Source organism: Drosophila subobscura, chromosome A, assembly GCF_008121235.1.
Source record: "Drosophila subobscura isolate 14011-0131.10 chromosome A, UCBerk_Dsub_1.0, whole genome shotgun sequence".
NCBI lineage: Eukaryota > Metazoa > Arthropoda > Insecta > Diptera > Drosophilidae > Drosophila > Drosophila subobscura.
Window position 1 is genome coordinate 4,684,297 of NC_048530.1, and position 15,464 is coordinate 4,699,760.

Below are 15,464 nucleotides of genomic sequence, written 5' to 3' on the forward strand. Positions count from 1 at the left end.
TTTTTTTTTTTTTCGTTTTTTTTTTTTTCATTTGTTAAGCGCAAAATAAAATAGAAAATTGTTGCATTTTCTTTATTTTGTTTGATCTTCGGTTTCGGGTTTTCTGCGGTCTTTTGCTTGGCCAAAATGTTTGTCGGGTGTCTGGGTATTCGCTTTCGATTTCTTTATTGATTATAGATACTGAAACATGCCTTAGATGGAAAATGTATTGTAAATCTAGTTCTACCAAATGATTTGATGATAGGGTGTGTGTGTGTACATGGAAGAGTGTGTGTGTCTGTGGTAGTGTCAAACATGCTTCCTAAAGATAATGTTAAGCTTCTAAAGAAACATAAATAAAGGTATAACAAAACAATAAATTCCACAAAAGTTCCCCATAGGTTAAAATATATTTAACTAAGGACTAAGCAAGCGAAATCATAATGGATCTATTCCTAGCCATGTCGATTGAATTGCTGCCTTCACATTCAATCCCAGATATGACCAAAATTCCTACACTTCTTTCATTGCAACATCCTTAAAGTCCTTTAAACAGCGATAAGTAGCCTAATGCACCAGTAACTTACATCCATAACGGAACCGACTGAATGTCGACTGGATGTTGCGTGATTTCTGCCGCTTTTGACAGAAAAAACCAAAGCAGCCAGCAACATGAACAAACTTTCCATTAGGAAAATTGCAGTTTTGGCCTCTCGGCTGGCTGGCAAATGCGGCAGCAGATATTATTGAATAACCCCAAACAAGGTCCAGGCAACAGCCAAGCAAATACAAATCTGGGTCAACACCAAACAAAAAAATATCCACACAAAAAAAGGCCCAAAAAAAAAAAGAGAAAAGATATGCCACAAAAATGTGCACAATGTGCAGAAGGGGCAGTGGGGGGCAGAGGCTGCTGACATTGCCTTGCGGCAGGAGTGGGTACATTTCAAGACGCATCCTCGTGTGGCAGGCCACCGACTCGACTCAACTCGAATCGACTCAACTCAACTCAACTCGACTCATGTCGATGAACCGATTCTGGCGACGGGTTCAACGAGCCTACGCCTAATGGAATGATTATCTGGCTTTCCCTCAGTCCACGCCAGACGCACTCCAGCTCGGCAGCTCTGCAGCTCTCTGGCTCCTGCCATATTGCATTTAATGTCCTGGCCGATGTCTGCGTCATAGCCATAGCCGTAGCCATCGCAGTCTCGTGTCTCCGTCTCCGTCTGCGTCTCCATCTGCGACGTCGTCTTGTGCCCTGACTTCGTCGTCGTCGTCACCATCCTCTCTCTCATCGTCGCTGTCGTCGTCGCAATAATAATCAAATATCGATCGATGTGCGTCTGGTTTTGGTTTTGGGTTTGGTTTGGCTTTCGTTTTGGTTTGGGTTTGGGGCTTTTCTACGAAAAATTTTCGACGGTCGTCGGCCTTTTGCTTGTACACTTTTTTGTAATGCCGGTTTTTGCCAGCTTAAAGCTTCCCTTTTCCCTTTCCCTTTCCCGGCACTTGGCCCCACACTAGACCTGGGCTCAATCCACTGCGACCCGACCCGCTGCACTCCTGCACATCCAGGACCAAGCACCTCCTCCACCTCTACCTGCACCTCCACCTCCTTTCTCCTTCCTTCTTCCTCTACTCGTAGTGCTCGGCTGCTCTGCATCATTTTAATAAAAGCAAATTTTTAATGAAAACTCTGCCTTTTTATGTTGCACGAGTTTCTATACATATATATATTTTATATATATATTTTTCGTTTGTTTGTTGGCTTTTCACTTTGCATGGCTCGGGTGGGTGCGTTTTTTTTATTTTTTTTATATTTTTTTTTGAAGGTCCCTTTCATTGCAATCAAAAAATAGACGCAATAGATGACGCACATAACGCATCTGGCAAATATTGCGGAAGCTCATAGAAGTCCTCCACACAGGGAGAGAGAGAGAGAAGGGGGGAAAGACTACGGTGGCAGGGGGCTGGCGTACTGTTGCAGCGGAAGCGACTATTTCAAATATTTCTCTATGCCTCGCTTGGTTTTTTTTTCGTAATATTTCTGCACAAATTATTATGTATTGTTATACGTATAATTCCTTCTTTTTTTGCGAGCTCTTTGCGACCCAAGAGCAGAAGAAAGGATTGGGCGGCCCCGCACGTATGTACATATGCATTCAAATATATTTGGAATATGCATATCTATATTTTTTGTGGACTTTGTGCATTTTGATACCCTAACCTTGCCTTTGAGGGGGGGGTGGACTCTGGTTTTAATAAGTCTATCGGCTATCTGCAGGATGCCTCTTTTGCCAGGGTATTAATATCTCCATTATCCTTTGCTCTGTAAATACTCGCACATTTATTTGTACTGCCAGCATTTGATGTCCTTTTTGTTTTTGTTGTGTTTCGAGACAGACGCGCGCGAGGTGACGGCAATCTCTGCTCTTTTCGCTGATTTTTTTAATAAAAAAAAAATATATGTATATTTGTTGGGCAGGGGCTGCGGCGAGTGGCACACAAAACAAACAATCGAAGTAGTCGTCGTTGAACAATGAGAATGGGTAGAAGTCATTGCCAGTGAGAGACATCAGAGCATTGAAGTTGGCTGAGCCAATGAGGATCACTCATCATTGGCAGAGATTTCAAGTTGGTTTGGGTTTGGGTTTGGGTTTCGGCACATAAAGTTGATGCGACAGGTCGGATATCGAATTGCATTTAGCAGCTTTGCATTTAGCATGCCATTGAATCGATTTTGGAATTTTTCATCTACGTTCTTGTTGCGCTGAGGATTATGTTTAAAAACTCTTTTGCCCTTTTCGCCCAATGCCAGTTTTGAAGCCTGTTCATTTAAAGGCAAACCCCGCACAGGGTTCCCAACTCAACTAAATCTTTCAGTGCCAGGCTATTAGCAGTTTTGTAGCTTCATTCTCTGCTCTTTTGTTGTTTTTTTGTTTTTGGCCAAAAACAAAAAATAATACAAAAATAAAAACCAAACGAAGGTCGGGGCATGCGGATGTGCGAAAGAGGGGGGCTGGAAACCCACCGAAAAGCACTTGAAAAACTTTGCAATCAACGCAACGCGCGCGGCATCGAGTCCTGATTACAATGCCCAGGCAGAGGCACAGGCAGAGGCCCAAGCTGATGCAGAGGCAGAGGCAGAGCAACGGTGACGTTGATGCTGGCTGCAGCATAAAATGTGCAATGTGCGTGAGGGAAAGAGACAAGCAGACGAATGTGCGCCAGTGGGAAGGGATGGGGAGGGGAGCTAGCGGAAAGCTCACTCATACAATGCAATATATTTTCGCTTTGGCATTTGTTGCGTTTTGGAACCCCTTCCCCAATACTCACTCCTCCTCCCTCCCTTCTTTTTTTTCGAGTTTATTTGTTTGGATTTCCGCTTGGCGTTGGCTAAAAAACAAAAATCTTTATTTTTTGTGTGCGGTTTTTGTTGTTGTGCGCACTGCATGATTGACAGTTGCCAGAGCATTGATGTGAGGAGCGGCAAGGGCCGAGGGCCGAGGTCTGAGGGCTTAGAGAACTGTTGGGGGAGTCTCGTCCCTCCTGCTCTGTTCTACCTAAATGCATTCAGTCAAAAGTTGTGCGAGTGAGCGTGAGCCACCAAATAAAAATATTAAAAAAATATGCATATGAACGCGTTTCTATATGCCTCCCCCCCACCTCTCTTCCTCCATCTCCCATGTGGCATTTTTATACGAAAACGTGTACATATATAGACGTATATATACATATATTACGCATACGCAATGTAGACAGCAAACAAATGCTGACAAGGGCAGCAGGACCGAGGAGATGGTAGGACAGAGATGGAGCCCTCAGATGGGACTGGGAGACCTGTGAAGATGCGGGGGTACTGGCTGTTGGCTGCTGGCTGTGGAGCTGCGGAGACGGGACTCATAAAATGCAAGCACAGCAGCAGCGGCACGACATTTGAGGGCCAGCCTAAAGGTATGCCATGAAAAAATTGCACAAGAGCAGCGAACGTGCGAGTGAGAGGGCAAGAGAAGAGCAAAAGCAGCAGCCAGCAGAAGAAGCCCCCAAAACAAGGGGGTAAAGCCCTCACACACACACACAAAAATGAAGGAAAAAACGCATTTGTTTCAAAATTAAATACTCATGTGTATGTAAATGTGTGTTTGTGTGTGTGTGTGTGTGTGTGTGTGTATGTGGGGGGAGAGAGAGAAAAGAAAGCAACAAGAAAAAGAAAGCAAAAGTTGTTGGTTTTGTGCGTCGATTTTTGTTTTCATTTTTTCTCTACTCTGCCACTGCCGCTGCCGCTGCTGCCTCGTTATAATCATTTCCACACTGCAGACTGCTGGCTGCCTGCCTGGCCAGAAAGGAAGTTAGAGACAGAGCCAGTAGGGACATTTGCCAGAGAGAGAGAGAGAGACAGAGAGAGAGGGATAGAAGCAGCAGGCAAACACACTCACACAAAAAAAGAAAGTGTAAAAGCAAAAGTATTTATTATGCGGCAATGGCTTGGAGAGGCCTAGAAGAGGCTCCCGGAATACATCAGAGTCAGAGTCAACGAATTGCATTCCCAACACGCACACACACACACACACACACAAGTGTCTGTATGTTTGTGTGTGTGTGTTTTTCTGATGAGCAGCACAGCGCGTCAACATCCGACTGCATACTCGAGGCGGCTGCCACTTTTTTGTTTGTTTGTTGGTTGCCTGTTGTCCTGACTGCTTTTGGGTTTTCTTTTTTTTGTTTTTAGATAAATTTTTATTTGAATTTATGCATGTGCGTCGCGGCTTGGTCTCGCTCTCGTTGTGTGTCTCGTAAGGGAGCGACCGCATGGGGCAAGGATAAGACAGAGAGAGAGAGAGAGGGAGCGCACGAGAGTTGGGATAGTGTGCGTTGAAATGCAAATTGCAGAATAAATTATCTTGTTTTCATTACGATAAATATTAAAGCTGGCACATGGACAATTAACTAAATTTACGCAGCTTATTGCAGTGGCCATTCGGGTGTTGTTTCGCTTGAATATTTTCGTTTAATTTCGGAATTGATGCTAACAAAAACAATCAATCTCCTCTACTCAGTCAATCTCCGCTTTTTGCTTGTCTTTCATCAACAAAAGTCAGTCTACGGAATGCTAGCTAGCACTTTAGAATGGAAATTGAAATCAGAAGCCACAGCAAAAACAACTTCATGTTCGCTTCGCTTCGGTTCCGCTCGGTTTATATTTGACTAGTTCACAAAAATACAAGTGATTGATACAATGTGATATAAATGGAGGAGTGAGTATCCATATCGGAATGAATATTCTTTTGAAATTGTACACTTTTTCGTGTACACATGCACACACACACTGACACACTCCAGCTCGTACTCGATGGCAATTAACAAAATGAATTGAGAGCCATTGAAGTCCGAGTGGGAGATATATCGTTCTAACGATATTTTTTTAAGTGGCATCTCCCAATATTCATAAAATTTTATGTACGAATAACATTTATTTAATTAATGGAGTTTTATTTGAAGCTTTTTGGCAGCCTTTTGGCTCTGTGAAAACACATTTACAGCTGATGAGTGTTTCCCTTAAGCTTTTTATTTTACTCTTAATTTTAGTGCGTTGTACAACACTGGCTCATCGCTTGCATTATCTTTCTTGCCTTTTTGGCTTTCTCCTGTGCATTTTTTTGACAACATTTCCGTAGGCTTGTGCCCATCTGGGGTCTGTCGTGCTGCCGCCTTCTCCTGGCTCCTGCCACCATCTCTGCCCCCACTTGTTGTTAAACTTTGTCAAGCGTTGCACCAAAGTGCGTTACACATACATTGTACATCCATACATACATACGTAAATGTATACAAACATATTTATGTACTTTATTTTGTTACTTTTTCGCTGTGCAGTGGGGGCTGGCCGTGGAGGCTAAGAAATATAAGAAAAACGACAGCGGCTACTCGTATTCCCTTTTTGCCTTCTTTTATTCTATTATTTGTATGCTTCTTTGTTTCTTTCGTTCCTTCTGTGTGCTTATCCCCAGTCGTTGACGAAAAATTTTCATTTTAAAAAGAACGAATGGAGGAGCTGCTCTCGGTCTGCCGGTGGTGGGGCGGGTGGGTGTCAGCGACAAAAAATGTAATGTGAAAATATATTTTTGCCGGAAGCTAAATGTTTTCGCCAACTTTCTTTTTTTTTGTTTTTGTGCCGCCATGTCCACGTCGTTCTCACATTCCCCTCAAGCGAAAAGTACAGTTGCGCTCGCCGAAAAGTATGCATTACATTTTGAATTCGAGCCAAAATTAGTGGCACACATGGGGCACGATACGGCGATAACGGACAGACTGTTGCTGTTGTGCAACCAACCAACTCTGAGGGCGAATATCGGAGTGTGTGTGTGTGTGTATGCACCAGTGAATAAATTGAATATCGCACACTCTCCTCCGCTCCACCATCACAATTATTGCCATCTTCTGTTGCTGCGACTTTTTAATTTTCTGCGACAATTTCGCTCATCGTTTGATTTGAATATTTGATTTGTTTGTATTTTATTTTTTATTACAGTCTCAAATAATAAATGTATGCACACACGTCGACCTGGAGAGGTTGCAGCGGCAACAAGAGCCACGTGGCAATACAAATATTAAATACTCTTTCCATTTGGCACATTTGAGGTGATTTTTTTTCAAAACAATTAAAGAATTTCCATGCCCTGAACTTCCTTGGGGTGACACTGCTACTGAGACTTGTTCATGTATCAATGGAGTGACCATTCAGGGTTATCCTTTCTGCCACAACAAAACCTCTTATCCCAACCCAATATTTCTTTACCTCAGGAATGGAAACACTGATCACAATATATAGAGCATCCACTTATCGAATACTGCACTGCCATTCCATTGACCAGAAAGAGGAGGAGCTTGCCCACTCTCCACCAGGGATATTGAAAATTATAGTGTCGTTAACATGCAACAGCAACAGCAACAGCAAGTGGCAATGGCAACAAATAAAAAATTAAATTAAAATAGAAAGCAAAGGAAAGGAGCAGGGAAGAGGAGCTGAGGGGAGAGAGTACCTCCGAGCACTGAACATGGCCAGTAAATAAATAATACAACTAGAAACAAACAACAAAAAAAGATGTAACAAAATATGTAAGAGGTGAGAGGTTCGGTCGGTCGGTCGGTCGGTCGGTCGGTCGGGTTGGGTTGGTTTGGGAATTGCGAACGGAAATTGCCAGCAATGTGTGTGGCAAGTGGCAAGGTGTTTAGGTGTGTCAGAGTCTGTGTGCTGCAGCTGCCCCACAAAAACTGAGCGATAAAAGGAGTCAACTACAAACAAACAAAAAATAATAAAAATAAAAATTAAAAATAATTAAAAAAGAAATAACGAGCTGAACAAAAAACACACACAAAAAAAAAGGAATGCTATCAACTGTGCGAAAACTTATTGCATAGAGTGTGTTTAGGTGTGCGTTTTTTGTTCGTGTGGGTTGTGTGTGTGAGTGTTTTGTGTAGACTGTACATGGATATCGGATAGCATATAGACACATAGATTGAGATAAATACATACACACATATACATATAGGACAGGAAAATATATCGGTAGATTACATATTGTTTACAAATAACAAATACAAATTACATAGACATTGATCGATAGACATTGAGAGAGTGTGTGTGAAAGATATATAGAGAGAGAGAGAGAGAGAAAGACAGACATAGAGATATTGAGGTACAGAGAGAGAGAGAGAGAGCGCTACACATTGAACAAAGTATATATATTTTCTATATGTATATATATAGAGCTAAGAAACTGAACAGCTAACATTTGATATTTGATATTTATATTTTAGTTTTTTGTTTGGTTTGTAAACTGAACGAAAAAAAAGGTTTGACAAAGAAAATGGATTTATTTGTAATATATATATATATATATATTGGGTATATAGGATGTAGATAGATATATTGTATAAAGATATATATTTATAGGGGGGATATATATGGTATGTATAAAAAATTCATAGACAAAGAACACGACGAAGAGCAAAAATATATGGTTGAGTTTTTGTTTTTTTCTTTTTTTGTTTTTTTGTAAGATTTTTGTATTTCGTTTTTTTTTTAAGTTTTATATATATAAGTATGGTATATAGTTATATATATATATATATAAAGAGAGAGAGACAGGTATATATATATATATATATATAAGAACAGACAGATAGAGAGATAGAGAGAGAGAGAGAGCAATACTTAGGTGGGTGGCAATAGAGATATAGAGAGACATTGGGTTATACATATAGAAATGGATTTGTCAGATGTCAGCCAGATCGGATTCAGATATTCAGATATGTATATGTTCACATTATGTGGAGGACACATCTCTGATGGTTTTTGATAATTTTGTAATTTAGAATTTTCTAGATTGGGGGGGAGGGTGTATTCGGTATTCATCGTTTACGTCCCGACCTATCGAAGCAGCAAAAGCATTCACTGAAGGGGTTGGGGTTTTGGGGCTCTTTTCGGGTATCGGGGGGGTTTCCAATTTGGGTATTTTGAGCATTGGTTATTGTCAAATTTGTGGTATTTCGGGTGCGGGTATTGGGTATTGGAAATGGTTCTCATAGTAATTGTTTGTGCAACACTTACCGATTCGTGGGAGGCGCGATAGTCTAGGTCGCCGCCCAGTCCGCCGCCAGCTGATGCCGAACGCGGTTGCATGTGTCTACTGTGACTACTGTTATCGTCCTCACTGCAATCGATTTCTTTCTTTAGGCTCTGCAAGTACACACAATCATGTGAGGGGCTACTCTCTGTTAAGATCTCTTTCATTTCTGTTCACTTACCAATGGCACCGATTGCACTGGCAAGAGATTGGCCACAGTCCCGGGACTCAGCAGGCTGGAGGCGGCTCGACCTTCGGGTCCGCCATCACGTGAACTGCGCGATGCCGGACGCCCGCCAGCCCCCAGACTCAAATCGGAGGCACAGGTCGCACTGCCGCCTCCTCCGCCACCGGCGGGCGTTGAGCGTTGCGATTCGACTGCTGCCACGGCGGCCGCTGCCGCTGCCGCTGCTGCTGCTGCTGCTGCAGCCGAGGATGAGGGCAAGGATATCAGGGGCGAGGGAATCACAGTGGAGCCCGTGGAGAGATCTACACCACCGCCGCCGCCTCCCATCTTCATGTTCAGCCCCATGTCATTGCTGCTGTTGTCCGCCTCATCGTCATCGTCGAGATCCATCTCGTCGTCGTAATCGTCGTCTATGATCTCGGTCTTGGGTATGGTTGGCAGGCCACCCGAGCCCACCACCGTCTCGTCCTCATCGTCATCATCGTCATCATCCTCGTTGTGGTGCTGGTGATGCCGCTGTTGGTGGTGCGAATGCTGCTGCTGCTGTTGCTGTTGGTGGTGCGAATGCTGCTGCTGCTGCTGCTGCTGATGCTGATGGTGGTGGTGGCTCAGGCGTATGCTCTGGTGGGCAATCCTTTGGGCAATATCTCGGGCAACTGCTGCCGCAGCAGAGGCTGTGGTTGTGGCTGCCGCTGCTGCTGCTGCTGCCGCTGAGGCGCTGCCCACTACGACAACATCGTCGTCATCGAGATCATCGTCATCGTGATGGTGGTGGTGGTGGCGGTGGCGATGATGGGCCGCCGCATTGTGCCGTGTATTGACATTATCCTCGTCATGGTGCAGGGCATCCTCGTCCTCATCGTCGTCGTCATCTTCGACGGCGACCACAGCCAGATCGATGCTTTCGCCATTGCTGGCAGCCGAGGCAGCCATTGAGGTAGCTTTGATGCCGCTTCCACTTCCGCTTCCGCTTCCACTCCCGCTGTTGTTGTTGTTGCTGCTGCTGGAGTTGTTGTTATTGTTGTTGTTGCTGAGGTTGTTGTTGTTGCTGCTGCTGCTGGCGCTGGCGCTGGTGGTGGTGCCACCACTCTGTTGCTGCTGCTGCTGCTCTGTTACCGCCGCACTTGCAACATTTTTATGCTCACCGCCAGAGCCAGAGCCAGAGCCTGAGGCCAAGGCAGAGGTCGAGGCCGAGGCAGAGCCGGAGGCGGCGTCACGTCTTTGATAGAGATCTAGCGGCATGGGTGTGTCCTCCTCCTCGTCCTCGTCGTCATCCCCAACATCGTCAATGTCATCAACATCATCGTCTGCATCCTCGCCCACATGCAGGCCCCTCACCAGCTGCTCCTCCAGCTCCTCGTCCTCCTCATCATCGTCCTCATCGAGATTGATCCTCACCGAGCCGCCGGAGACTGCGTAACGCTTCGCTGGCGGTGGACTGCACCGATCGCTCGCCTCTCGCTTGTGGGTGCCGCTGGACGCGGATGTCGCTTCTTCGGCAGGCGTTGTGGCAGATGTTGTGGCCGATGTTGCCGCTGCTGCTGTTGTGGCAGATGTTGCTGTTGTACTACTACTGCTGCCACCGCCACCGCCTGTCGCTGTACTCTCCGCTGTAGCCGCCGCTGTGGCTGATGCCGCCGCCGCTGTTGCTGAGGTTGAGGTGGAGGAGCTGCCACTGGTGCTCGTGCTCGTGCTCGTGCTGCTGCTGGTGGCCGCAGATGACGCTGCCGCTGCTGTTGCTGCTGCTGCTGCTGAGGTCGCTGCTGAAGAAGCCGCATCCAGTGCTGACGCCGGGCTGTCGGCGGCCTTGTGGGCGCCACCGCCACTGCCGCCGCCGCTGGCCTGCGAATGGGGACGCAGTCGATCGGGTTCACGTTCCGGTTCGCGCAGCGTTGTATTCTGATTTGTCATCTCGGCAAGACCCTTGACCTGAAGTAGGGAGCAAAAGTAAATATGTGGCACGAGGCACGAGGCATGTGGCATGTGGCATGCACTCACCTTGAGTGATTCGGCTGTCTTGAGCAGTGCGGACAACTGACAGTATTGCACGTTCACCTCGCCCTTGTACATGAATTCAACTAAGGTTTGCAGCTCGGCAAAACGGACGTCCTTCAATATCACAATTGGATGTCTTTCGGGATGCTCCAGGAACAGGCTCTGGAAGTACGAGGAACAAGCCGAGAGGACCACCTGCAAAAGGCCAAAACGCTGATTAGAAATTGATGCAAAGCAAATGAAGCCGCAACAGAGACAAAACAGAGGAATATAGTGGCGAATATGTAGATGGAGATTGATGGAGATGAATATTGAAGAGAGAGATTGTTGCCCAGATAGATTGATTAAGAATCGAATAAGAAAGCCTTTCAGTGTGGAATTTCTTTCTTTCGAGAACAGAAAGAAATGTTGCTGCTGGCATGTACATTTCGCTCCATGCTCTGGCTGCACGTTTGCCCACTCCTGTGGCGGTGGCTGTGTACCAGGCCAGGCATTTATTAGATTTACGATCTGGCTCTCAAAATGCAGCCAAACGGCCGCCGCTTTGAAGATGCCCCAAACGAACGATGCCCCATGGGCAGCCAGTCAGCCAGCCAGTCAGCCAGTGAGCGTGGAAGAGGTGGCCATGGCAGCGGCCGATATGCAGTTCGATTCAGTTTGAGTTCAATTTGGAGTCCAGTTTTGCCAGTTGGCTGCGGGCGTCAAGGCGTGAACATGCCACGAATGACAATGCCGCCTGCCACAGCAGCGGCACCAGCAGCTGGATAAGGAGAAGGAGGAGGGGAAGGAGGAGAGGCAAACACATCCCGGTAACTGGTAAGGTAACTGGCAACCAGTTCGCTCATTCAATCGTTCGTTCGTTCGTTCGGCGTTTGCTGTCGATTTTTATGTGCGCATGCACGCCTTGGGGTATGCAATGATCGCCAGATATCCACAGACCACGAACCACGGACCACGATCCACGGACTAGGTGCAGCCCCAGCCCCAGCCCCATCCCAAGCCGCCTCTCTCTCTCTCTCTCTCGCTCCAGAGTCACTCTCGTATCAGTGGGATGGGATGGGTTGGGGCCACAAGGGGCATGGCCACTGCATCGATGTTGTAAATTTTCATTGCTGGCAAATTGAAAAGGCGTCGGCCTCCATTTCGCATATAGATTTCGCTATAGCCTAATGAGGTTTTGGCCTCGAACGGACCACTCTGCTCTCGCCCTGGAGATGGCCACGTGAGAGGAGAGTGGAGACTGAAGAATGGAGAGTGGAGAGTGGAGAGAGGACAGGGGCGAGTAATCATCTCTTGCATCCACTTGAAACTCTCAGCACTCGAGTGAATGATAATATTGAAAGCGGAAACCATTATGGAATCCTCTGGCATGTCTAGTGACTCTCGCAAGTGACTTAAGCATATGATACCATCCCATTCATGATCTCATAGACTCGCAAACTGCATAAATCGATTGCTCACTGACGTGTGTGAATCAATAAAGTTCGTGGCGCTTAAACGCTAATCACGATCAAAAGCCAAGGCCAAAGCTCACATCAAATAGAACCTTTCGCCATTATGATCTCCGATTATCATGATGTGGCAGCACTCTCTAACATCAATGTGAAGGGTCATGCACATGACATGTATGTGGTTTTTTTATAAAGAAACTATTTCAATAAAGATTGTAGCTGGTCCATCCGCAACGCTGGTCTGAACAACGCTTCCTGTTGCATGTGTTATGTTGGGTGTTGCATGCTCAACACGAAACCGCAAGCTTCATGCCTCATGCCTCAAAAAGTGTACACACACGCTGCCATCCCTAGCAAAAAGTGCCACCAACTCTGCTCCTTGGACCGCTCCTTCTATCCCTCACTCATACTGCAGAATCAGCCTCAGCCTCAGCCGCAGCCGCTTCCTTCTTTTGGGGGCAACTGCAACTGCATCTCGGCGTCTCCTGTCACGCGCCGTTTGCGCTAGAATTTATTTAAAAAAATGCAATCGGCCTGCACACGCCCCCGAATTGCAACAACAGCGTAAAATGAGCGTTAATAAATTCACGCGCATATTAGAAGTCAGAGACGACGGTGCTGGGAGGTGCAGGGGTGGCAGCGAGTTGCTGCTGCCGCTGCCGCTGCTGCTGCTGGACTCCAAGCTCCAGAGTCCAGTATTTCTTGCACTCACTCTGCCACACCTCCGCTACATTCCCCCTGCTTACCAATATCGTATGGTGGCATTAAGAAAATCGAATTTCCTGATTACAAGAAAAAAGAGAGGAGGCCTGCTCCGTGGAGGAGCAGAATGAGAAGTAGGAGTGGCGGAAGGAGCGCGATGGAGCAGGGTGGAGGAGGCGTCGCAAATTGGCAACACTTTTAATTGAACGCCGCTGTCGCGCCACTGCTGCTGCTGCTGCTGCTGCTGCTTCTCTCTCGTTGCTGCTGTGCTGCTCCTTTCTGTTGGCAGCACGCCCCCAAAGCTAATGAACGCCAAAGGCTTTGATTCCTAACGCTTTCTCCCTGCTCCTGCTCCTGCGTCTGCTGCTGCTGCTGCTGCTGCTCTCCTTGCAAAATGTTGCATGTAATTTGCGGCAAAATAGTCAACAACATAAATTTGCTGACATTCGGACAGGGATTGGGGGCGAGCGAGTCTCGCGTTAACCGATCGCATGTCCCGAGTGGGCGTCAACATTCCACCCAAATTTAAGCAGCACAAAAAACGACCATGAAGCGAAAATTAAACTAAATAAACCGCTAGTACATATACTAGCTGCCACTCTCTGCCAAACTCTTTTTTGAGACCTAACTGGTGATACTTTCAATAAGAATAATGCTACATTCCATTGGTTCTCTGTAAAACTGGAAACATTTTTCCCAAAACACTTTTTGGAAATACCCGACAGGCACTCCTCTTTGGCTTCTCAGCATTTGCCTTCGCTATTGCCTCTGCCTCTGCCTCTGCCCTTTGCTGATGCAGCTGCTGCTGCTTGCTGCTTCTTGCTAACATTTCTATTATGGGGGGGGGGCATGGGCACTCCCTTTTATAGATATTTTGTGGCTTGACCACCATCAGAGAGCCACACACAACAAAAACAACAAACCAAACACTGCGGCGAAATATGCAAATTATTATGTTTGCATATCGCGCCGCCTTTGCCCATAGGTTCGGTTCTTCTTCTCTGGCATACCCTTTGGTATGATGGCATTTCGAATTTCGCATTATTGGAGTAGTTTAGAAGACCTTTCTGTTTAGATTCCAATTCCTGCAGACACACTTGCACGGTAGAGTATTCAAGCATTTCGATATGAGATTTCTCTTCACTTCTTTTTGTTCGTCTTACTGCCAGCAATCATTCGGTTTCTGGCGCTTGCGGCTCTTTTTTTGTTGTTGTTGCAGTTCTTGTTGTTCTCTTCATCTTCATCTTGCTCTTCCTCACATTCTCCTTCTCCTTCTCATTCTTCTTCTTTGACTCACATTTATGTCTTAATACAATTTGGCTAGTCTTTGCTTCGGCTAGAAATGCTCATCCATGGAACGATCATCATCGGGGGGTGGGAGCATCTGCATCTGCATCGGATCTGTCTCCCACTCCCACTCCCACTCCCACTGCCACTCCACTGTGCAAACATTGTGATTAGGTTCTATTTTTTGCTCAATTTGATCGCCCGCATCTCGCATAATGCGAGTAAATTTATATAATTTTCCACGATCGATTATCCGTCGATCGATTGTTATGTAATTTAATTTTATTGATTTTTCCCCCCAATAAAAGGAAGGCAAGAATTCTGCCCCGTCCACGTGGATGGATATTAATTGGGTATTTAAGAAGATAGATGCATAGATCGATTAGGCTTATGGGCAGTAGACAACAAAATGCAATATTCTTCCTTGGTTGAGGATCTATGGCAAGAATTATACATAATTATATTCTTGAAAATATCTTTCAGCTTTCAAGTGAATATATCGAAAAGAAACATTCATGCATAATGTTCCATTTTCGGATCCTAACATTAATAATAATATAATGCCCCATCATCTGCTTCCCATAACATTCTCTGAAGCTGATTAATGGCCAAGAAACTCGAAACTTGGTAGACAAATAACGCAGCAAAAAAGTAAATGGGGAAAAATACAAATTTATTTCAAAATATGGCATTTCTAATTTAACAACTGCGCTTCAAAAGTTGCGTTTTTTTTCTTTCTGTTTTTTTTTTTTTTGTATTCTGTTGCCGCTGCGCCTCCGCCTCCACCTCCGCCTCTGCCTGTCTTTCTTTCGCATGCGACGACGACGCGAACGCAGACGTAATTACTATACACACCCTTGGTAGAGGGTATTATGATTTTTTCTGTTAGCTTCTAATGAGTTTGCGTCCAGGTGTCAATGCAATAGCTTTTCTTCTTCTAAAGATATTCCCACAAAGTTTCAACTCCACACGCGAATGTGTCACAAAATGGATATGGAATAGATTTCATAGACACAATCGATCTGTAGGGTATCAACATCAACATCAACATCGACGCTCGAGAGCTTCTCATCCTCTCTTCTCATGATTTCTTGGAGCTTATTTCAGTCTTTTGGCACATTGAAGGTGGCAGGGGGGGTGCGGGCAAGAGATGATGGAAGTATAGAGCAGCGTAGACGTTGGCGGGGGCAGCGGCAGCGACGGCTACGTTAACACATCACACGTTGACCTTGATATTCG

The 15,464-nt window shown here is 45.7% G+C and overlaps 1 protein-coding gene across 1 annotated transcript in view; it reads right to left on the bottom strand.

The window, feature by feature from the left end:
- LOC117890075 (platelet binding protein GspB) overlaps positions 1–15,464 on the bottom strand; it is a 124,435-nt gene that overhangs the window by 25,332 nt on the left and 83,639 nt on the right. The window contains exons 3-6 of the mRNA XM_034794723.1: positions 10,789–10,980; positions 9,899–10,719; positions 8,785–9,847; positions 8,588–8,716 (exon numbers count right to left, since the gene is read on the bottom strand). Of these exons, the coding sequence (XP_034650614.1) occupies positions 8,588–8,716; positions 8,785–9,847; positions 9,899–10,719; positions 10,789–10,980 (2,205 nt within the window). The remainder of the gene's footprint in view (positions 1–8,587; positions 8,717–8,784; positions 9,848–9,898; positions 10,720–10,788; positions 10,981–15,464) is intronic.